The sequence below is a fragment of the Rhagoletis zephyria genome, unplaced genomic scaffold (genome assembly GCF_001687245.7).
Source record: "Rhagoletis zephyria isolate East Lansing unplaced genomic scaffold, Rhagoletis_zephyria_1.1 Rzeph_scaffold_01053, whole genome shotgun sequence".
In the NCBI taxonomy this organism is placed as follows: domain Eukaryota; kingdom Metazoa; phylum Arthropoda; class Insecta; order Diptera; family Tephritidae; genus Rhagoletis; species Rhagoletis zephyria.
The window spans coordinates 119,511-142,682 of NW_016158137.1; the positions used below are offsets into that span (position 1 = coordinate 119,511).

At 41.0% G+C, this 23,172-nt stretch overlaps 2 protein-coding genes and 1 long non-coding RNA gene across 9 annotated transcripts in view; 2 read left to right on the forward strand and 1 right to left on the reverse strand.

Moving 5' to 3' along the window:
* The window catches only part of LOC108362612 (uncharacterized), a 3,923-nt gene extending 1,795 nt beyond the window's left edge, over nt 1-2,128 (forward strand). The window contains exons 2-3 of one of the 2 annotated variants that reach the window (XM_017615667.1): nt 1,367-1,923; nt 1,995-2,043. In XM_017615667.1, coding sequence (XP_017471156.1) covers nt 1,367-1,923; nt 1,995-2,003 — 566 coding nt within the window. In that variant the 3' untranslated portion in view covers nt 2,004-2,043. Of the gene's footprint in view, nt 1-1,366 lie in introns of both variants that reach the window. The other variant, XM_017615666.1, reaches the window with a different exon arrangement.
* Nucleotides 1-23,172, reverse strand: part of Cap-H2 (Chromosome associated protein H2) — a 123,825-nt gene that overhangs the window by 93,882 nt on the left and 6,771 nt on the right. The window lies entirely within an intron of this gene.
* Nucleotides 9,646-22,259, forward strand: LOC108362613 (uncharacterized). Its single transcript, XR_001847494.1, has 3 exons — nt 9,646-9,809; nt 18,448-18,455; nt 22,249-22,259. It is a non-coding gene; the product is annotated as an uncharacterized LOC108362613 (long non-coding RNA).

The following is a 23,172-nucleotide window of genomic DNA, read 5'->3' on the forward strand; positions in this document are numbered from 1 at the left end:
GTCGGCGTAAAACTGTAGGTCCCTCCGCTTTGTGTGACAACATAAGGCGCACGCCACAAGTCGGAGGAGAAGCTCGGCCAAACACTAACACTAAGCGCCAATCTAATATTATTGTTATTATCTTCGACTTTAGTAGTATAGATATTGGATATTAAATGAAAAATATATATATTGTAAGATTACAAATAAAAGAAAATGTAAAATGCACACTGTGGCAGCCCTGTTGCTTATGGCAGCACTGAACACTGAACAATAACAAATTGAAAAAAAGAATAAAGAAACTAAAGAAGAAAGGAAGATACTTCACTCCGGTTTTGATATAAAGCGAACAACGTTGTTTTCTCTAGCGAAAAAAATAGAATCTTCAACCATCACTAAACACACCAGGAAATCTTGGAATTTATAACATCAGGTGTGAGCTCAAGACCAGACTACAATTAAATCAAATTATATTTCACAAGTTCTGACATTATGGCCGATATTCGAGACGAAATAATCAAATCGCTCACCGAGTTGGGCGTGGATTCTCCTCATACAGCCACAATCGGCCAATTGCGCCGTCTTTTAAGGGATGTGGTCGGAGATGGGGCAAGCAATATATCCATCACCACCGATTCAACCGAAATTGCCTCCCAGGCAGATACTGCCGCTGCTGCCGAAATCACCGAAATGGTCACTACTTCTGCCGTTGTAAACGCTATTACAACCCCTATTTCTACTGCCGTTGCCGATACTATTACCACCGCTGCTACTGCCGTCACCGCCGCCACCAATACTATTGCCACCACCACTGCCGCTAACGCTGCTGCCGTTACCAATATCATTGCCGTCACCACCGCCGCTAACGCCACTGCCGTCACCAATGCCTCTGCCGTCACCACTGCCGCTGCCGTCGCCACTGCCGCTGCCGTCACCACTGCCACTACCGTTGCTGCTGTCTCCGACACCACTGCCGCTACTGCCTCATTTGTAGATACCGCCGTTGACACTAACTACAATAATAATACGATTGACCTTGCCGCCAATCCCGGTGCCACGGGTATAAACAATATCGATAACGAACTAACTGCATTACGTAAAAGAGTTGAAATGTTGCGGCTAATGAAGGAAATCAACGATTTGGGGGGCAGTGCTGGCTCATCACAACAACAACGACGATTAGATTATGGAGATATTGAGCACGCACTCCCAAAATTTAGCGGAGATGACATCTCAATGTCCATCACGGATTTTATTCGAGATTTTGAGGAGGTTACTGAGGCGTCAGGGGCAGACGATCGTTTCAGATTGGTAGCACTCCGCCGTTGTTTGACCGGTACAGCTAAAGTTTTCTTATCATCTACAAAAGCTCTAAATTATGGAGCACTTAAAAAAGCTCTAGAGATGGAGTTTAGTGTACCAGTCACCAGAAATGAAGTTTATAAAATGTTAGCACAACGGCGCTGGGACAAGAAAAAAGAATCATTGCACTGCTATGTACTAGCTATGCAGGCCATAGCAAAGCGGGCAAAGGTGGAAGAACAAGAGGTAATCGAGTTTGTAATCGATGGAATAAGGAACATTGTGCCCAATGCACACTTGCTGCTACCTGCCAGGACCCTTGCCGAACTAAAAACATTAATTCGAAGGTATGCGAGGAAATATTTGGTGAGCGACGTGGTGGCCACAACAGGACGCCGGCAAGCTACAAAGACGGTCGAGGACGCCAAACAAAAATGTTACAACTGCTCGAGAGATGGGCATATCAAGCCCAACTGCCCTTACCCATTAAGACCAGACGGGTCCTGCTTTCGTTGTTGGCGAATGGGCCATGACCATCGCTCATGCCCGAATCCAGCAAAAATCCTCAAACCAAAAACGCAGGTTGCATCAGTAATGGAAGGCGGAGACGATGAGTCTTACGATGTAAATACATATAACTTTGTGAGTATTATATTCAAGCTAGAGTCAAAGATTTTTTCTGTAGAAGTTTTTTCTTTATTTGATACCGGTAGTCCGGTTAGTTTTATTGATGGTCACGGGTCCCAAAACAACTGGTCGAGTACAAGAATTTTCAAAATACGAACACGCCCAAATACAAAGGAATTGGGGGCAATCAAATAAATATTATTTCAAAAATTAAATGCCTTGTAAAATTTAATAACAGAATTAATAAAATTGAATTAAATGTTATATCAGATGAAGATATGGTAGTACCTGTTATTATGGGACGTGACTTTCTGCACAAATTTCATATTAGACTTAAGTACGCTAAAAAAGGATATACAAAATCCAAATTATTAGACATAGGAAGAAATATGAAGACATATATGATTGACGAACAAAAAATTGTAACTGATTCCGAAACATTCTCGGCCATTGTAAAATTACAACCGAAACAAAAAGTTAATGTAAATCCTTCTGATTTAACTGCAGAGTTTTGCACCAACGTAGATAAAAATATTGATGTTAATCCCGAAGACTTAATTGCCGGTTTTCGCACCAATGTAGATTCAAATATTGATGTTAATCCCGAAGACTTAATTGCCGGTTTTCGCACCAATGTAGATTCAAATATTAATGTAAATCCTGATAATTTAACTGCCGAGTTTTGCACTAATGTAGATAAAAATAGTAATGTCGATCCCGATGGTTTAACTGCCGCTTGTGTACCTGACATTTTTTGTATTGACGTTTCTTATAACCAGGACGATATAGATATAGATTGTATACTCACTAATGGACAACGCAATAGATTAAAAAAGGTTATTGATGACACTTACTTCAAATCTAATATTAAACCTGAACCCCTCGAGTACGAAATGAAGATTCATTTAACAACTGACTTTCCCTTTCATCATGCCCCCCGCCGCTTATCTTATGCAGAACGTAACGAAGTACAAACAATTATAGACGAACTGTTAAAAGAACAAATAATTCAACCAAGCGACTCACCCTATGCTTCAGCTATTGTATTAGTAAAGAAGAAGAACGGTAAAACACGTATGTGTGTAGACTATCGGGCCCTGAACAAATTGACGGTTAGGGATAATTACCTACTGCCATTAATTGAAGACTGCATTGAGTACCTACAAAACAAACGTTTTTTTTTCTGTGTTAGATTTTAAGAGTGGTTTTCATCAAGTCAACATGTCGCCAAATTCAATACCGTTTACTGCCTTTGTAACCCCAAACGGGCAATTTGAGTATTTGAAAATGCCTTTCGGGTTAAAAAATGCGCCCGCGGTGTTCCAACGGTTCATTAATATTATATTTCGAGACATGTTGAATGAGAGGAAGATCATTATTTATATGGACGACATAATTATTGCTACTGAGAACTTTGAAGATCATGTTGTATTGTTAAAAACGGTGTTAGATCGGATTACTTTACGTAACTTGAAGCTTAACTTGAAAAAATGCAAATTTGCATTTCAAGAAATTGATTACTTGGGATATAAGGTAACTCGTTCGGGGATAGCACCTAATGATTCTCATATCAGAAGTATCAAGAACTTTCCAACTCCTACGAATCCGAAACAACTGCAGTCGTGTCTGGGGTTATTCTCCTACTTCAGAAGATTCGTACCTTCGTTCTCACGAATTGCCAAACCCTTGCAAGATCTATTAAAAAGAAATGTCCAATTTAATTTTGACGAAAAATGCAAAGACGCTTTCTCCGAATTAAAGTCCAGACTAGTTAAAAGCCCAGTCCTAGCCATTTACAGCCCGGAAAAGGTAACTGAGCTACACTGTGATGCTAGTAGTATTGGATTTGGGGCGGTATTGTTACAACGCCAGGAGGACGGCAAAATGCATCCCATTTCTTATTTCTCTAAAACTGCTTCAAGTCCTGAGAGTAAATACCACAGCTTTGAGCTAGAAACCTTATCTATAATATATGCATTAAGAAGGTTTCGCACCTACCTAGAAGGCATACCATTCACGATAGTTACAGACTGTAACTCCCTAACCATGACCCTTGATAGAAGACAATTGAATTCTCGAATAGCCAGATGGGCCTTAGAGTTGGAAAATTACAACTACAAGATACAGCATCGAAGAGGTGCGTCAATGGGTCATGTCGATGCATTAAGTAGACGAGAGATAGCTGCTGTTATAGATACTGATGATGTAGAGTTCCGTATTCAGGTCGCTCAAGAGCGTGATCAGAGTATTAGAACCCTGCGGAAAAGACTCGAAAATGAAGAGTTGAATGATTTCGACTTAATCGATGGGTTAATATATAAAAAGAAACATGACGGTAAGAACGCATTGTATGTGCCGTATGAAATGGAATCTAATGTAATACAGTTGATACACGAAAAATTGGCCCACCTATCTGTTGATAAGACGTTGAGTAAACTAAGCCTTTACTATTGGTTCCCAGAGATGCGCACGAAGGTGGAAAAGTTTGTTAGGAACTGTTTAAAGTGCATTATGTATGCCAATCCTCCCCAAGCAAGAGAGAGAAGTCTGTACCCTATCCCTAAGATTCCTTTACCGTTCGATACTATTCACATCGATCATTTCGGACCATTACCATCATTAAAGTCGAAACGAAAGCATATTCTAGTGGTTATAGATGCATTTACCAAATTTGTAAAACTATACCCCACAAACTCCACGAGTACTCGAGAAGTTATCGCAGCCCTAGATAAATACTTTAGCTACTACAGTAGACCGGGACGTGTCATAAGCGACAGGGGGACATTTTACCTCACTACAGTTCACTGAGTTTTTGTTAAAGAAGAATATAAAACATGTAAAAGTAGCGGTTGCATCACCCCAGGCTAACGGACAAGTGGAGAGGGTCAACCGGGTTCTGAAGTCGATGTTGGGAAAATTACCTAATGACCTGAACCACGACGATTGGACTAAAAAACTGACTGAGATTGAATACGCCATAAATAACTCTATCCACAGTACGTGCCGAGATACCCCAAGTCGGTTACTGTTTGGTGTCGAACAACGTGGAATAATAGTGGACGAGTTTACCGAATATTTCCAAGACAAAATTTGTCCAGACGGTAATAGAGACCTAGATCGTATACGCACTAACGCTTCTAATCTTATACTGGCTAAACAGGAATATGATGCTCACAGGTCGACACAAAAGAAGACTTTGCCCAAAACTTACCACGAAGGTGAATACGTCGTTATAAGAAACGTCGATACCAGTCGTGGTACAAACAAAAAGTTGATTCCCGTGTATGATAGGTACGTGATACGTGATATTGATAACTGCCAGCTAACTCAGTTACCATATGATGGAGTGGTTGAAGCCTACCGAATCAGGAGATGGCAACAAGTACCAGCCCAGAATGTATCGGAATTAGAAAAAGTGCATCAGAAATTGTTAATAATTTAAGTCAGTCATGATCGGGCCGATCATATTGTCAGGTCGGCCGAGTTGTAAGATTACAAATAAAAGAAAATGTAAAATGTACACTGTGGCAGCCCTGTTGCTTATGGCAGCACTGAACACTGAACAATAACAAATTGAAAAAAAGAATAAAGAAAGTAAAGAAGAAAGGAAGATACTTCACTTCCGGTTTTGATATAAAGCGAACAACGTTGTTTTCTCTAGCGAAAAAAATAGAATCTTCAACCATCACTAAACACACCAGGAAATCTTGGAATTTATAATATATATATATATTTTTAATTTTTTGAGTCTCCATGGAGCATCTGGCCTTGGACCCCATTACGACACGCCTTAACCGACACCAATGGGGACCAAAATTTATATGTGATATCTTCGACTACGGCCATGATACAAAAAAGAAGGTAGTTTCATTGTCAGATTTGGGGCGCCATATTAACTCCATGACAATTAAGCAGATGGTGACATTTTATGCTACCATACCTAATCCTCAAAAATAATTTTTTTGTAAAAAAAAAAAATTAATTACAAAATTTAAAAAAAATTTGTGTTCGATTTGAGCAACAAAGAAAATTGAATTTCATACATCTTAATATTTGCAAAACAAGCGACCAATATCTTCTGTGAAATTAAAGACCGGTAAATATGTTGCCCAGCCAAAAAATTATTTATTATTAAATTTGTTTATTACACAGCCAATCATCCAAAATAATTTTGATGTGCTTTTCAAACGGAAGCCCAAGTAAGTCTTTATTTTCGGAGCTTCGTGATATCATAGAATTGTCTCTATTATAGTTAAAGACGATGATATTACTAGACCTTCTCGCAATAATTTTTATTGAGATATACGCAAATGCATTCCGGTCCAGCTGCAGATTATGACAAAATGATAGATTCCGTACAACAGATAAGAGTTAAACGTCATATGCGAACATCAAAGAGTTGCGAATTTAAAACGATTTGGCAAATCATTTATGCATAACATTCTGTAACCCATTAGCAACAATTTTCATCGTTGCAACGTGTCGACATACATAACACACGTCGGCAAGTTGCGATGGCGATCCAAAAATTGTTGCTAAGAGTTTCGCGAACCAACTTATTTTTTATATAAAACTTACTGTAAAATATGACGAAAAAATATTATAAAGACATGTACATTCGGGTGGTCAAAAAAAGTAAAGTCGGAATTTTAATACTCTCACCCCCTAGGATTGTTCTATACCGAAAAAATATACACCTAATTTTTCAAATTTTAAATCAAGAAACTAAAAATTGAGCTGCTTATTTCTTGAGTGCAAAAGCACGAAATACATATATCTGCAAGGGGACTGATGCAAAGCTTCAGCAAAGAAATTAAGAAAATTACAACATAGATTAATGTTTTGTTACATGTTCATTGTTTATTTGGTTTAAAATAAATAATTGTATAAACACTCGATTTTATATTATTTTCTCATCTCTGCACATCGATATTCTTCAAAAGTAATGTTTACGCTTGAGAAAAATGTTGAAATTTGATTATCGATCACATCAACTTGCCTTTTTTACTCTAGTATTGAATCCCAAATATTAAAAAAAAAATCTCCCTTCTCAAAAAATTCCAATGTGGCAAAGCTATGCTTAATGTTAATTTTTGGAGAAATGTCAAAAATCTGCTTTATAATCAAAAAATAGTAATGAAACCACCTTCTTTTTTGTATCATGAAATACGGCAATATCGATTTTGGGTATGAGTTGGCAAAAAAAAAATAATAATTAGGGATGTGCCGGGTATCCGGTAGATATCCCTATCCGGCCGTTTTTTGGTTATCCGGTCGGATTCCGGATATCGATTATAGAAGATTCAATCTAGAAATTTAACCCAGATTTTGTATTTTTGTAATCCAATTTAATAGTATCTAATTAGTAATCAAAGCTAACAATTTTTATATTAGTTTTGACTTTCATCAAATTTGATAGTCGTTTGACATGTGCTGTGGACCGTGTAAAGTGCTGTTTGATCAAATTGATAAACAAATTGAAAGAACAAGTGCCCGAAAATTTAAATAAAAACAAGAAATGAGCAAGAAAAGAAAATAATTCGACTTCATTTTAGAACTAATAAATTATTTCAAAAATCTCCAAAACCTTTTTTGTGGTGATACAACTTCAACAAAAACTGAAATTTTATGGGTTTTTAGACGTGTTTAAGTCAAACCATCTAATTACACTTTTAAATAAAAACAGAATAAGAAAAAGAATACGACTTAGTATTAGTATTAACAAATGAATACAAAGCTTTCTTAAGCTTCTCTTCAACTTCATCCAAAACGAAAAACAGAAATTTGATGGTTTTTTGAAGCGTGTAAGTTAAACCATCTAATTACACAGAAGACAGTTTGATCAAACAATGTGACCATGTAAGGTCCATATAAGGCATCAACACACATGTGCGATTCTGACGGTGCGAATCTGTTCCGAAAAAATTACAACAATGCCGCAACTATTTATTTTGAACATTCACAGCTCTTCATTTCGTCGTGCCGAAATTGCAGACCTACGCGTTCGGAAACGAAAAGGCGGATTCTGTATAATTTAAACAAAAATTAAAGTAAGAAAACAAAACATCTTGATTGTTCAAAAGCAAAGAATTTGATGAAGATTGTTTTATGTTTGTTTATAAGATGCCATTTTTCACTGCGATAGCATCGCACAGATGTGTGCGTAATTGTGTTTTCGAAGTGGTAAATTCTGTAGCATCAGAAACGGTGCGGAGGTCGAGGTGAACTCGAGCCGGCAAAAAAAAAATTTTGAAATTTATTAAGGGCAGCAGTCTACCGGATATCCGATCGGATATCCGAATCCGGATGTTATTTTTTGCAGGATATCCGGAATCCGGTTATCCGGCAAAATCTATATCCGGCACATCCCTAATAATAATTTTAATTTTTTGAGTCTCTATAAAGGAATCTGAACTAGGCCCCTGCGCGACACGCCTTAACCGTCTACAATCGGGACCAAAATTTGTATGTGATATCTGCGACCGTGGTATTACCGATTGAAGTATATCGTTGGCTTAGTTCGCAAACGTGCTAAGTCCATTTTTTTTTATTTTTCAGGAGGGACAGAAAACCGTCTAACTTTTTTTGTTGTCAATATTTTTCTAATCTGTAAATGCAGTTTCCTTAGTTCGTCTTGTTTTAGTACCAATAATGGGCCAATTTCAAAATAAAGCTGTTGCAGACTTATAGGCCCTTTTAGGACTTACTACATTTTCTCTTTAAGATTTTATTCTTTTAATGTGGTAAGTCCACATTTTCTATCAACCTTTTTTCCATTATTTTTTATTGTTAAAAGATTTAATTGTTTACTTTAAATATATTTTATTGTTTTAAAATGAATTATAACGTAATACAGTTTTATTTCATTGCTATTAACAAAAATAAAGTAAGAGGTAAACCCGGCCCAGGTATCAAATACTGTCGTAAGCAGGGTCTTTTTCCAGATTTCAAACGTTTTCGATAATATCTTGAGTTAAACTCAATGAAATAATTGAACCACGTTTAGTAGAAATCGCTAAAGTGGCTACCAAAATACACCTTGTAGTCATAAATTGGGCGGTGTCACGCAGTCTTAATTATTGTTAAGAGATTAGGAGATCTGAAATTTATCGTTAGATATACGGGAAGCGAATGTAATTTTGGTCCGATTTGAATAATTTTCAACGAATTGCTTTTCCGTACTAGGTTTATTAAGTTCACAGAGTTTGGTAGAAATTGATAAATCGGTTACCGAGTTACAAATTTGTGGTCATAAGTGGGCGGCGCCATGCCCATTATCCAAAAATGTATCATAATATAATTTTCTGCTGAGTGGTTATCGCGATCATCGATTTTAAGTGAATTAGATTTTCAACAGATTTCTTAGCTAGACCCTAAATAAGGCTCGTACCGAGTTTGGTGAATGGGCTACTGAGATGCAGCATTTCATAATTGGTGGGCGGGGTCACGCCCATTTTCCAAAAATTGCACAATAATATTTTTTTACAAAAAATCTACTTCACATACTAATTTTGAACAATTTGCATCCAATATTTACTGAAATATCGTAGTTTTTGCATCGTTAGAAAATACCTTTATATCGGAAATGGGCGTGGTTACATTCAGATTCGCCCATTTTTAATACCAACTTACCTTGGATAAAGGGCAACCAACATACCAAATTTCGTTGAGATATCTCGAGTTACACGAGTGTACACGGACAGACGTGTATATATATTTTTTTGATTTTTTTGGACTTAGCACATTTGCGGACCAATGCATAACAACAAGTAAAAACGACATTACGGTAATTTTCTTTTTTGGTAATGATGTATTTTCAGTTATGCTATCTTACTGCATCACAATCTCAATTTACATAAAAAGTGGACTTAGCACGTTTGCGAACTAAGCCAACGATATTTGTCTTTCTATCTGTCTTTTGGTATACCAATTGTATGAACTGATCAAACTTTGTTTGCGTTTCCCACAAAATTGAAATTTGGAAATAATTCTGTATATTATTCACCTGCGATATATATAGTTATTCCAAGAGATCAGTAAACGAATGGTTTTGTTTCGTGTTATATGCACTAAAAGTGAAAGTACATAACACGCATTGCGTCGCCGTCACCGTCACCGGCAGTTGTCAAAAAAGCTGATTCGGTGTATTTGTATGAAGTAAGTTACGTGAACAAGCTGACAGTGACGGTGCCGCACAAATTAGCTCAACTCTCAATTTTGCTTATGCGATTGCGTCAAATGACAACTATTCAGTGTTTTGTTTACATGTTTGAACGTAAATTTTTCCAGTTTGTGAAAATTTTAATATTTATACAAAAACGAAATGTAAAAAATAATGAGGAAACCCTAATAGAAGAAGTGAAAAAGTAAAATGCAAATTTTGCAAAGAGTCAAGCGCAATGTCAAACGAATTGTGTGTAACTTGACGCATAAGCACCGTTGACGGTGATGGTGACGGTGGCGGTGACGCTGTCGCAATGGATGGTATGTACTTTCACTTTAACTTATTGTTTCGTTTGTTTCCCTATTTCTCTGCATTAAATTGTTTTGCTTACTTCAGCAGAGTAAAGTTACCGCTCGCATAAAGTTCTTTCCCGTACGCAACACGGGATCCCGCGGGCGCCCAAAACTGCTCAGAAGTCATTCCCGTACTCATAAAATGGGTAATAGAGAGCGAAAATTAGAACGTATTGGATGGTAAGTGTCTTATTCTTCTCGCCCGAAATAGCCCGGACTTTTTCTCCGGGTAACGGGCATATCAGCTGTTCTATGTTTACATGTATTTTCAATCTTTATATGCTTTTTTAATATAACAATCAAATTTGTGAAACCAAAATTCAATTACCAAGTGTTTGCACCAGGGTACGAAAATAAACTATATTGTACGTTACTATTTCGTTTCGTTTATTACTTCAACAGTTCGGTACAATACGAAAACAAAACGGCTGAGTTCACTTTGGCGATAGTAGTTTAGTAGTTACAGACGAAATAACAAACGAAATGAATCGTGCAGGGAAAAATATATGTATGTATGTACACATATGTAATAACTAAACAAAAACGAATGGCTGCAATGAATAAAAAAAAATAAAAATGTTTTTTTAATTGAATTGGATATGAAAATTTACAGAAAAAAATATTTTTCACGTAATTTCAACGTTTGCATACATATAAAACGTACCCTATGGTACAATTGTCACAAACGAAAAGCAAACGTTTCTCGTTGGGGAAAATGACAGTGAATCTTACAATTTGTTTCTGACTATGTACAAAACTGTAAAAAACCACAAAAGATATGATGATCGATGAGCAAATGGGAATTGTACAGTTTACTTTCGTACTCTGGTTTGATTTAAGTGCCAACAACAAAAACCACGTGAATCAGCGTACTTGTGGACATTTTTCCATTTTTGAGAGCAAATTTGTCGCTTACTCTCTAATTACAGGATTCGTTCCGGGTTGTACGGGAAAGAACCTAAAATATTTCCGAGTGCTTTGAATCGGTTATGTTTCGTTGCCTTGTATTAGCGAAACTAAACAATACCGAAACGTTTGCTACTGTTTGTTTGCGTTCTATGCAATATTATAATAGAAAGAGCATGCTTATACTGATAAATTTTCCAGGCCAAAATAGAATAAATCAATAAAAGTTAAGGTAGTCATTCACAAACAGATACGCTTTTTCCATTGTTTTGTATAGCGGCAACCATATGAATGGGTTTCAATCAAATAATCAGTAAACCTACCATGTTTACATTAAATAAATTAAATACGAACTATTTCACGCTCAGCCATTGTATCAGACGGTGGATCAGCAACAAGAGTTTACGTGATGTGCATTGCTTAGGGTTGGCGTTGCTGGCTTTGCACATCGATGATGTGTGTTCGATTCCTGCCTATGTCTAGACAAAGGAGTCTGATCTCCGATATAGCAGCTATAACTTCTACCGCTTAGACTTAGTTGTTTTTTTTTCTATTTTTCCTATTGACAAATAGTTGTATAAAGCTCAATAACACTTGAAATAAATATTATTACGCCACAATAATAAAAATAATCATCATTTAGTGCTGTGAAAATAATTGAACACATTTAATTATTAAGGCTGTGTGCGAGTACGTCTAAATTGCTACCTAAATAGAGAATAATTGTAAATCACTGGAAAGTGTATGTAATGCAATGAATAGGAACAATTTATGGTGTTTTCGTTTCTTCCAAAAAATGTTGCCCTTTCCCGGTGCAAAATATGTTTGATATTACACTGAACCCTGTAAAAAGGCATGTTTTTGCCTTCTTGTCCTTGTCTAGCGAACTCATTTCATAGTATTGTCGTTTTAAACAACCATCTGATTTTCAGGGCAACCATCTCCCCTGAGAAAGCTTCACAGGGCAGAGAATGTGCCTTTTTTGCCTTACAAGTATGACACTTTAAGAAACGAACACACAATTTTCTCACCCTTTGCCTTTAATTTAAAATCTAACATGAATTGAGAAAGAGGCAATCAATACCCAAAATTTTTTGGTAGAAACGAAATCACAATGACTTTTTTTCGAGCATATTTTTCAGCCTAAATTGAACTGTTAAATATATTTGGGCGAGCGGTTAAGCGAACAATTGCCTTTACAAGCATATTCACATTTTGAAAATCAATTCAACAATTTTCGAAATATAAGCTTTTCAAAACATTAAACTTCCACATTTACCACCCCCTATTAATTTGCGCCAAACATTTTTTATACCACTAGAAGATACTTTACNATATTTGGGCGAGCGGTTAAGCGAACAATTGCCTTTACAAGCATATTCACATTTTGAAAATCAATTCAACAATTTTCGAAATATAAGCTTTTCAAAACATTAAACTTCCACATTTACCACCCCCTATTAATTTGCGCCAAACATTTTTTATACCACTAGAAGAGGGAAGAAGGAGGACCAAGCCTACTTTTCTTTTTTTATTACTTTATACTTATGCCCAACAACAAGGCGAATTTATACAAGGTGGCGTTGATAGCGAATTTAGATTTTCGCCGCGGTACTTCCTAATGTCAAAATGATGTGTTTGTTGTAAACAAGGAGAATTCTTTTTACAACAAACACACCATTTTGACATTAAAAAGTACTGCGGCGAAAATCTAAATTCGCCATCAACACCACCTTGTATAAATTCGCCTTGGCCCCACAAATTTGGGTTGTCAAACGAACTCGCATTTCCTAAATTGTGCAGTAAAACATCGATGTTTTTGCAAATTGCAAACCTACATTTATTTGGCGCGCAAAAAGGTAAAATTAAGCAATTATTCATAAGTCAGCAAAAATCTTAATATTTAAAACACTTTAAAAACGTACCTCATTTGCATGATTCAATAATTAAAGGTTTCCTCACGAGTGACATTAGAGTTTGGATACTCCCTTCCAAAAGGTTGCATACACACACACGGTGCCTGGCTAAAAGAGCCGATTTTTTCAAGAGGGAGCGAGAAAGCTGTTTTCTGAGCAAACCTTTTATTAATCATGCCTCATTTATATATGTATAAGCATATCGATGGCTGAGTGGAAGATCGACCTATCTCGGAAGCCAGTTCAAAAACGCCCTATCTCAGAAAACTTTTCAAGAACGCCCTACTTCAATCGTGCAAATTTACTAAGTGAAAGGCTAAACTAGTTCTCAAATTTTGAAAAAAAACATCGATGTTTCATCCAGCTCTATGTAGCAGTGCTGAAAATTTCCAGTGAATTATTTGTTTAGGTACTAAAATTTAGGTTAAATCGCACACAGCCTAAGCACACATGCAAATACTACCATTCGCGGTAATCAGTGACATCCAAATACTTAATTGGGTACCCAGTACTTGATTATTTCCTAAATGTATTTAGCCGATAACTTGCTTCAATTGCAAGATCTGTGGAAATATCAAGTATAACGAATATTTATTTTAAGATAGAAAAATTAAAGGGTACTGCTCAGTTACTTGTACCGTGATTTTGGGTCCAAACGCGTTACTGAAATCAAGAAATTTTAGCATACATGTGTAGTCAAACTATTAAACTTTAATTTAAAATAAAGATTTCAAATTTCCAAAGACTAATTTATAAATACATTCGGTTTGAAAAATTCAGTTTTTTTGTAAGTATCGAAGTGTTCTGCGAAAAAATACTGTGGATGACGTAGCCCGAGTTGGACTGATAACCCTCTTTTTAGTAGTGCGGAAAGGTGTTCTTCGCAAAAATACTATGGTTGTTGCTGTAGTGGCTTACTTGGCCGTGCCTTGATCGACTTGCCGCTCAGTCGTTGAAATCAAGCTCAACTAACAAGAGGCCCAAGTAGTGTGCCACTCCGACAGGGTTGGACCAGAAGAGGGGCGTTAACTGAGCTGGGTTTAGAGAGCATGCGAAGAGGTGTGCCGAGTCATGAGGGGACTTTCCGCATGCCGGGCATTCATTGGGCAACATCCAGAGCGAAGTTTGGCTTGGCTATGGAGGTACGAATCTCCCGAGATAAGCGAAGTTCTATCTCGTCCGCATCAGATGACTGTGTTTCCAAAACGGCATTCACAAGACCAGAGTTGGTGTAAGTTGAGACCAACTCCCTGTTGTTGTTGTTGTAGCAGCAGTATTCAACCCCCCGGGGTTTCGTCAAGGGTCGTCTTCGTCCTCTGACTCGACAAGCCTATGGCTGAGAAAGCGGGCGGCGTCTATAGGCGCGGTCCATAGTGCTTCTGGTGTCAGGATCGTGGGGTTAGAGGCGCATGCGAAGAGGTGTTGGGTGTTGTGTGGACATTGCCCGCATGCAGGGCATGTGTCTGCCACTTCTGGGTTCAGCCGAGAGAGATAGCTGTTTAGTCTGTGGCACCACCCAGAACAGAGTTGTGCTAGGGTGCACCTGGTCTCTCTTGGCAGTTCAGCTTCGTCGATGTTGATGGGTGGCGGTCGACACCCTAGAACGTTGTTGTCGTTTCTGGTACTAAGACTCGACCTGACTGCATCGGTGTGTAGGTGGTTAAGCGCCGCTCTGTATTTCTCTGCGTCGAATGGGTGGTCTACGCACGGCTCAACGTCGGATTTCCAGCCGTGCAGGTGACGTCTGACATGTCGGGGAGGCGGTTCATTTCGAAGCAGGGCGTTATTGGCGTGATTTCCACGGTGACATCCTACGAGGAACTGCTTCGATAGCAACGTGTTGTGCTCTTTCACCGCCAGCATCTGGCTTTCTTGGTGGAGGTGATGCTCGGACGACATGAGATGGCAGCCTGTAGCCGTACGTAGAGCTGCATTCTGGCATGTTTGTAGGTTTCTCCACTGTGTATCGCTGGTACCCGCCGTCCACACTGGCGATGCGTAGTTTGCCACCGACCGGCCGACTGCTTTGTACGTAGTGAGTAGGGTTTCTTTGTCGGCTCCCCAAGTGCTGCCGGCTAGTGACTTGAGGACTTTGTTCCTAGCTCGCATCTTTTCGCAAGTGGCTGAGGCGTGCGCAGAAAAGGTGAATAGGCTGTCGAACGTATCTTCCAAGATTTTGGGGTGGTTGACCGTCGGTATTTTGTTGCCATCGACGTAAACCTTCAGCCTTAGCCTAACTTCCTTTGTCCGGTGAGATAGTCGCTGATTTTCCCTCACAGGCTGTCAATATTGGGGCCCGTCGCCATAATCGTGCAATCATCGGCTTAGCTCACCAAGTTAACTCCTGCTGGCGGCAGAGGGAGTTTCGCCATGTAGAGGTTGAACAGTGTCGGGTAGAGTACGCCGCCTTGGGGGACCCCCTATTTAATCCTACGCGGCTTGGACTTGGCGTTTCGGAATTCGACCGATGATTGGCGTCCACACAGATCCACCGCTTCTTCCGATCCGAAAGCGACGAGTTCAGGACGTCTTGGCAAAGGGTCGCGTGGTTTACCGTGTCGAAGGCCTTCGAGAGGTCCACCGCGACTAGGACCGTCCTATCACAGGGTCGACGTTGGTTCAGACCCTCGCTTATCTGTGTGGTGATGGCGTTTAATGCAGTGGTCGTGCTGTGCATTTTGCGGAATTTTGGGGATAGGAGGGAGATTGGCCGGTAAGAGTCTCCTGCGTCCGCCTTCTTACCTGGCTTAAGGAGGGGAATCATTCTACCCATTTTCCACATCTCAGGGATGATCAGGGTGGACAGTGAAAGTTGTGCTGTACTCGATTCCCACTGGTCCTAGTTTTTCCAGCATCTGCATCGAAATTCCGTCAGGGCCTAACGCCTTGGATGCTTTGGAGTTCTTTACAGCTACCTGCATCTCTTTTAGTGTAAAGCACGTTAGTGTGCTCGCAGCGGAGTTTGTGTGCTTTACGTAGCATGCTGCGGCGGGTTTTGTCTCTCCGGGTGTGCAATAAACTGTCGGCTGAAAAAGCGCGCGCACGTCTGTGGGTCCGACGTGGTGGTATCGCCAAATGTAAAGGCAACGTTGTCCTTGCGTTTCGTCGGATGGGAGAGAGATTTTACTGTCGTCCACAGTTTGCTAGCTCCGCTGGAGATTGCAGGTCTTGAGGTGCTCATTCCACGTTTTCCGCTTGTGTTCGTTAACCAGTTTGTTAATGTCCTTGTTGAGATCCCTGATACGGGGATCACCAGGATTAGACTGGCGGATTCGATCACGCACGTCTGCGAGTCCCGCCGCTTCAGTTGGAAAGCCCGGGCGGATTTTGGCGATCCTACCGGCTGGTATGAAGCGGGCGGCTGCTGCGTTGATGATCCGGCGGAGTTTGCGCTCAGCTTCGAGCGCGCATGTTGGTGGTGGAAGAGCACTGAATTTGCGGTCCGTGTGTTCCGTAAAACCGTCCCAGTTGGCCTTCTTGGTGTTCATATACGTACGGTCTTCGGATGTGACAAAATCTCTTGGGTGGTCTATCGCGACTACTATAGGCAGGTGGTCTGAAGCGAGCGCGAGCACTGGTTGCTAACCAATGCAATTTATCAGNCAAAATCTCTTGGGTGGTCTATCGCGACTACTATAGGCAGGTGGTCTGAAGCGAGCGCGAGCACTGGTTGCTAACCCCCGCTTGCTATAGTGATATCTGGCAAGCTGTAGCAGTCACTCGCGACCCTGGTGGGGGCATCGTCGTTTACAGTGCAAAACGTTGAGTCGTCAATTTGTTCTGCGATTAGTGTACCCCGCTGGTCGTTTCCCAGGTTAGAGTGCCATAGTTCGTGGTGCGCGTTTAAAGCCCCTAGCACTACCCGGTTTCCGCCTTAAAGTAGCGCACTTATGTTCGGGCGGTATCCTGCTGGGCAGCTGGTGGCTGGTGGTATGTACACGTTGACGACTTCCAGCTCAGTATCTCTCGACTTGATTTCCACACCTTGGTGCTCAATGAGTGTGTCGTTGGCGGCGATTCGGGGGGTAATGAGCCGGTAATGGACNACCAGGATTAGACTGGCGGATTCGATCACGCACGTCTGCGAGTCCCGCCGCTTCAGTTGGAAAGCCCGGGCGGATTTTGGCGATCCTACCGGCTGGTATGAAGCGGGCGGCTGCTGCGTTGATGATCCGGCGGAGTTTGCGCTCAGCTTCGAGCGCGCATGTTGGTGGTGGAAGAGCACTGAATTTGCGGTCCGTGTGTTCCGTAAAACCGTCCCAGTTGGCCTTCTTGGTGTTCATATACGTACGGTCTTCGGATGTGACAAAATCTCTTGGGTGGTCTATCGCGACTACTATAGGCAGGTGGTCTGAAGCGAGCGCGAGCACTGGTTGCTAACCCCCGCTTGCTATAGTGATATCTGGCAAGCTGTAGCAGTCACTCGCGACCCTGGTGGGGGCATCGTCGTTTACAGTGCAAAACGTTGAGTCGTCAATTTGTTCTGCGATTAGTGTACCCCGCTGGTCGTTTCCCAGGTTAGAGTGCCATAGTTCGTGGTGCGCGTTTAAAGCCCCTAGCACTACCCGGTTTCCGCCTTAAAGTAGCGCACTTATGTTCGGGCGGTATCCTGCTGGGCAGCTGGTGGCTGGTGGTATGTACACGTTGACGACTTCCAGCTCAGTATCTCTCGACTTGATTTCCACACCTTGGTGCTCAATGAGTGTGTCGTTGGCGGCGATTCGGGGGGTAATGAGCCGGTAATGGACCGCGTTGTGCAATATAAAGGCGATGCCGCCTCCGGCGCCGCGAGGGCGGTCTCTTCGGATGACGTTGAACTCATCCTGACTCTGAAGGCTAGAGCCGGAGTGGAGTTTGGTTTCCTGGACCGCCGCGACTGAGATTTTGTTGCGCCTCATGAAGCTGACTATCTCAGCGATCTTGCTTTGTAGTCCGTTGCAATTGAACTGCAATAATTTTATGGAGTTGGGCCTGGTGATGGTTATTCGAGGGGTGAGGGAGTGCTGGCGCGCTGCCTGAAGTGCTTGCTGTGCCGGTTGTGTTTGTTGCGGGTGGTCCGACCGCTGGTGTTGTCACCGGTGTTGGCGCCGGTGTGAGTGTAACCGTGGCCGCGGTCGTGGGATTACCACTGGCGTTGGCATTGGCACAGACGTAGGTGCAGGCAATTGGGGTTGTGTGGTAGCAGAGCAGAAGGCTGCAGTGAAAGCAGTACTCCATTCGCGATGATCGCCTGATCAGGTTGTTGCAGACGCTGCAGAACAATCTGTTTTGAGTGGATGTCCGGGGTTGTGTGCTGGGAGTTGGTTCAGATGACACCAGTTATTGCAGCTGTTGCAACGGACTGAGGTGGACGAGTGGTGTATATTTCGGTTGCAGACACTGCATGTCCATGGTCCGGGGTTTTGGTCTATGCAGGTCATCCTCCCAGTGCTAAAAAATTGGGGGTTGCTGCTGGGGTAATGGTCCTTGGTCGGAGTGGGTGCTCCGAGTCAATCCGGTAACGTAGAACCGACCATCTTGGGATTGCCCTGTGAATGCCGTTTATGGCCAGTCGTTACGCTGTTGGGTCCAGAGGATATTTTACGAACATCTAGACTGCTTCAGTAAGTTCGTATATATGTCTTCTGTTGTGCCTAGGCGGGGGCTCTGCAACAAGCAGGTGTCTGTTCGGGTACCAGCGCCTGTAGCACCCTACTAGGATCAGAAGGCATCCCGTGGCGGTTCGGAGTGCTTTGTTTTGGCAGGTCTGTAACTTCGTCCACCGCGTTCTGCCAGCTAGCGACTTGACCTTGTTGCGGCTATGTTCACTATTGACAATTGCGGTTGTGAGCGCCGAGGAAGGGGGCTGACTGTTGAAGGTAGCTCCGAGTATAATGGGGTTGTCGCAATTGGTTCGCCGTCGACGTAAATTCCCTCATGTCCCTGATTTCGTAGGGGAGACAGTTAGACTCCTTGCAGTGAAGGAGCGAAAAAGTTCGGAGATGTTTACTTTCGAGCACAAGGCAACAATTCCATTTCCGGACGCTGTCATCGAGCAATCGTCAGCCTAAGAGATAATTGAAACTCCTTCTGGTGGTTGAGGGAGCTTTGGGATATAGTAATTAAGCAGAAGTGGGAAAGGACACACCTGTGGGACGACCTGTTTAATTCTTCTCGGTTTAGAAATTTCATCTCTGAAAATAACTAACGAATTTCGACCACTCAGATAATTAGCTGACTATCGTTTGAGTGCCTGTGGGAGAGAGGAAGCCTTAATGCCTTCTAGTCGTGTGGAGTGGCATACGGTGACACGCCTTTGATAGATTCAACGCTGCTAGGACTGTTCTCATACAGGGCGGTTTCGGTTAAGGCCACGACTTATCCGAGTGTATATATATAGATAGATAGTTGAATAGAGCACTGCGACCAGTAGGTCTAATGTGGCCTCAGCTCCACACTGTACCTCACCTAGCCCTAGTCTCTAGAAATCAAAAATTGAACTCCTGGGTAGAGAGTGTATGTGGTCCTCTCTTAGCCGTAAATGCCCTATGCTCCTCTCTCTTCTACGTGCGACGGATTCACACCCATGAAGGAGGTGTAATGGAGTATCCTTGGCAGCGTCACAGAAGCGACATAGGTCACTAGACCAGATTCCTAAATCGTAGCAAGTGGATGGTATTATTCTCAGCCAGAGCATTAAGCCTCTCTACACACTCCAGAATCACCATTATTTGATCTCGAAGGATGAGGGAGCCTTGAGTGCCGCCTGGCTATCGCTAAAATCAGGATTTTATCGCTTCGATACTTCCTTAGAAAGTTAATCTCCGCACACGGACTGATGGCATGAACTTCCGCTTGGAATATGCGGAGGTTCCTAGGGGCACCGAAAGCTTCGGTCTAGGGCCATAAACACCTGCTGCTATCCCTTCAGAAGTTTTAGAGCCATCCGTGTACGACTTTAAAGTGCTCGCCTGGACGTGTCTCTCCATGTCTCTGTTCCTGGAAGACAAAACCTTACCTTTGCCAAACCCCTCTCTCGCGAAATTAAGGATAGTCCGCTTTGTTGCTTGTTCGACTGATAGATGGAGTAGATCAAGTTCCAGCATTACCTCCAGCGCAGACGTCGGACATGTGCGCATTGCCTCCGTAATGGAAACACACGCCAGGCGTTGAATCTTAGCCTCACCGCTGCTAGAATAGTCCTGGAAGCCAAGCCACCTCCCCATAGGTTACTACTGGTCTTACTATCATGGTGTACCTCCATATAAGAATCCTTGATGTACAACCCGATGATTTATCCACTGGACGTTTACACACCATCAGCACTCTCGTAGCCCTGGACGTGGGCGCTTCGACATGAGTCCTCCACAGGAGTTTGAAATCGAGGATAAGTCTCAGGTGCTTCACTTCTGTGGCGACGCCGACCGTGGCTCCCTCCAATGTTAAGTTCCTTATCCCCTTGAAGGTCCTTTTCTTAGTAATGGGGACTATAGCCATCTTTGATAGATTTATATTCAAACCTACATCCGCACACCACCTCTTAGCTAGATTAAGTCCTCTTTGGACGATGTCGCAGAGGGTACTTTGGAACTTCCCTCTGACAAAAATCACTATGTCGTCCGCGTATTCTTGGCAGCGAACTCCCTCATCAGTGAGTATTTGTGGCAGTTCGTCCACTACTAAGCTCCACAGGAGAGGAGATAGCACCCTCCTTGCGGGCACGATTTTGTCGTTTGTAATTGAACTACGCTGTTACCGACTGCGGATAGTTGGCTGGACATTACGTTTCTCGTTACGTTTGCTATGCGACATCTCTATGGCATGTATTGTCGAATGCTCCCTCGAACGAACAATCACGTATTTCCGTGGTCAGAGCGTTCAGAGCTTTGTCTGTTGATCTACCCGATCTGAACAATAATCTTCTCCATTACTTTCAGGATTAAAGAGGCGAGACTTATAGCTTATATGTCTGAATGATTTTGCAAGACGATGATCCCTCTTACCAACCTTCGGGATAAATATAACCCGGGCCCTCTACCACATCTCAGGAATGTCGGACTGTGCTAGACTGTCCCTCATGATATTAACAAGATGTGGAAGTTCACACCTCACAGCCTTCTGGTCACTCGACGTTGGGCTTTGTCCACCGATAGTCCGAAGCTAACGTCAGCATAGTTCGCCACGTTATGCTGTTTGTCAGCACACTGCTAACTATTGTTATATCGGACGAGCTGCTGCTGCTGCCCCTAATCCTGCACACGGATTCCAAGATTCGCTATCGCTTAAGTACTAAAATGCTAAAGCTAAAGTTTTTTTCGAACTTTTGGCGATCTCCAAACATTTCGATAGCCTAAATTTTAGTTTTTTATCCGGCCGCTACGCAGTAACGGCAACTATCAAATTTTGTTTGAATTTTAATGATTGTAAACATTCCATTTTAATGGGGATAAAAAGTTAAATTAAAAATTAAAAAAAAATAGCGGGCTCATTTTGGATTACATTTCTTATCCTGTAGCGTAACCAATAGTACTTTAAAAAATATTCGGTCCGATTCACAAAGCCATTTAATGAACAGCCTGCGCAAAAGGTGTAAATCCTTCAGTGACTCAACGTATTGTAACTTCGAGAATTTTTGCTCAAGGTGAATAGAGCTTCGTACATTCTTTCAATAAATTAGTTAGTCAAGAAAATCTGTATTCTTCTCAGGAAGCTACCAGCGGTCAGTAGGGGTAAATGTGTCACAAACCACCTTGCATTCTAAGTATAAATAATATCGGAAGAGAATTTGGGAATAATGAAACCTTTAGAGAAAATGAAGTGTTTTATGAAGCAGTTAGATTGGAAACTCTCCTCAAGGCATATCTGTGAGACGACATGTAGTAAATAATTTCTCTTTTATTTAAGAATTTTGATAATACCATAATTATTCATTATACAAAACCATTTAAATATTTATTTTTTTCAATAAAGCTCGTCAAATAAGCGGAACAATCATAATTAATTACATGGTTTTTTGATATAGTTGAGTAGTTAAACGAACAATAGAAATCAAATAAATAAATAAATATTAGCTCTGAATTGTTGCCTAAATTTTTTTAGCAGCAACTTGTGCATGTCGCCAGTTTTACACTTTTTTAAGCAAACAATATAGATTTTTAGCGATGCAAAATGCGCTGTAATCGCAGTTTTAGCTTTACGAGCTGTCAAAAGCTGTTCACTCACTTTATCCGCAGCCGGATTCCAACTTTCGTTATCGCTAAAATGCTAAAGCTAAAATTTTATCCGAATTTTTGGCAATCTCCAAAAATTGCGATTCTATCCTCCCTGTCGCTAAAAATTGCCTAGCCTAAATTTTAGTACCTTATCCTTAGCCGCAAGTGTCGCTGTGCAGCAACAGCAGCTGTCAAAATTTGTTTCCATTTCAATGATGATAAATAATGGAAATAAATACTAGGTTTATTCTTTAGCTATTTGCAAATAAAAATAAATTGAAAATACCTAACACACTGTTTATATGACGGTGAAAACTTCTTTTTCAATATTTCCTGATTATAAAAAGGCAATCACATGACCATCAAAAAAGAAAATAAAGCTGAAAATGCCCCCGTCTTGTTTATAAAAAGACAATGAGATGACCATGAAAAAGAAAATAAACCTAATAGCAACGTCTTGCACTTGTTTGCAAATAATATCACTAATCAATATTTATTTGTGTGACCTAGTTATTTGCAAATTAAAAATTAACTTTGCGATTATGCGGCAAAGTTTAACATTTTGTAAAATTGTAATAAATAAGTAATATTCGCAAAGAACATTAAGGAACAGCCTTCGCAAAAAAAGCAAGAAAGTCCGTATCCCTTTCAGAATGTTACCTGTGTCAGTAGGCAAGATTTTTAAGTAAATGTGTCACAAAGCAGCATTATCATTTTTATTTTAGATAATATTG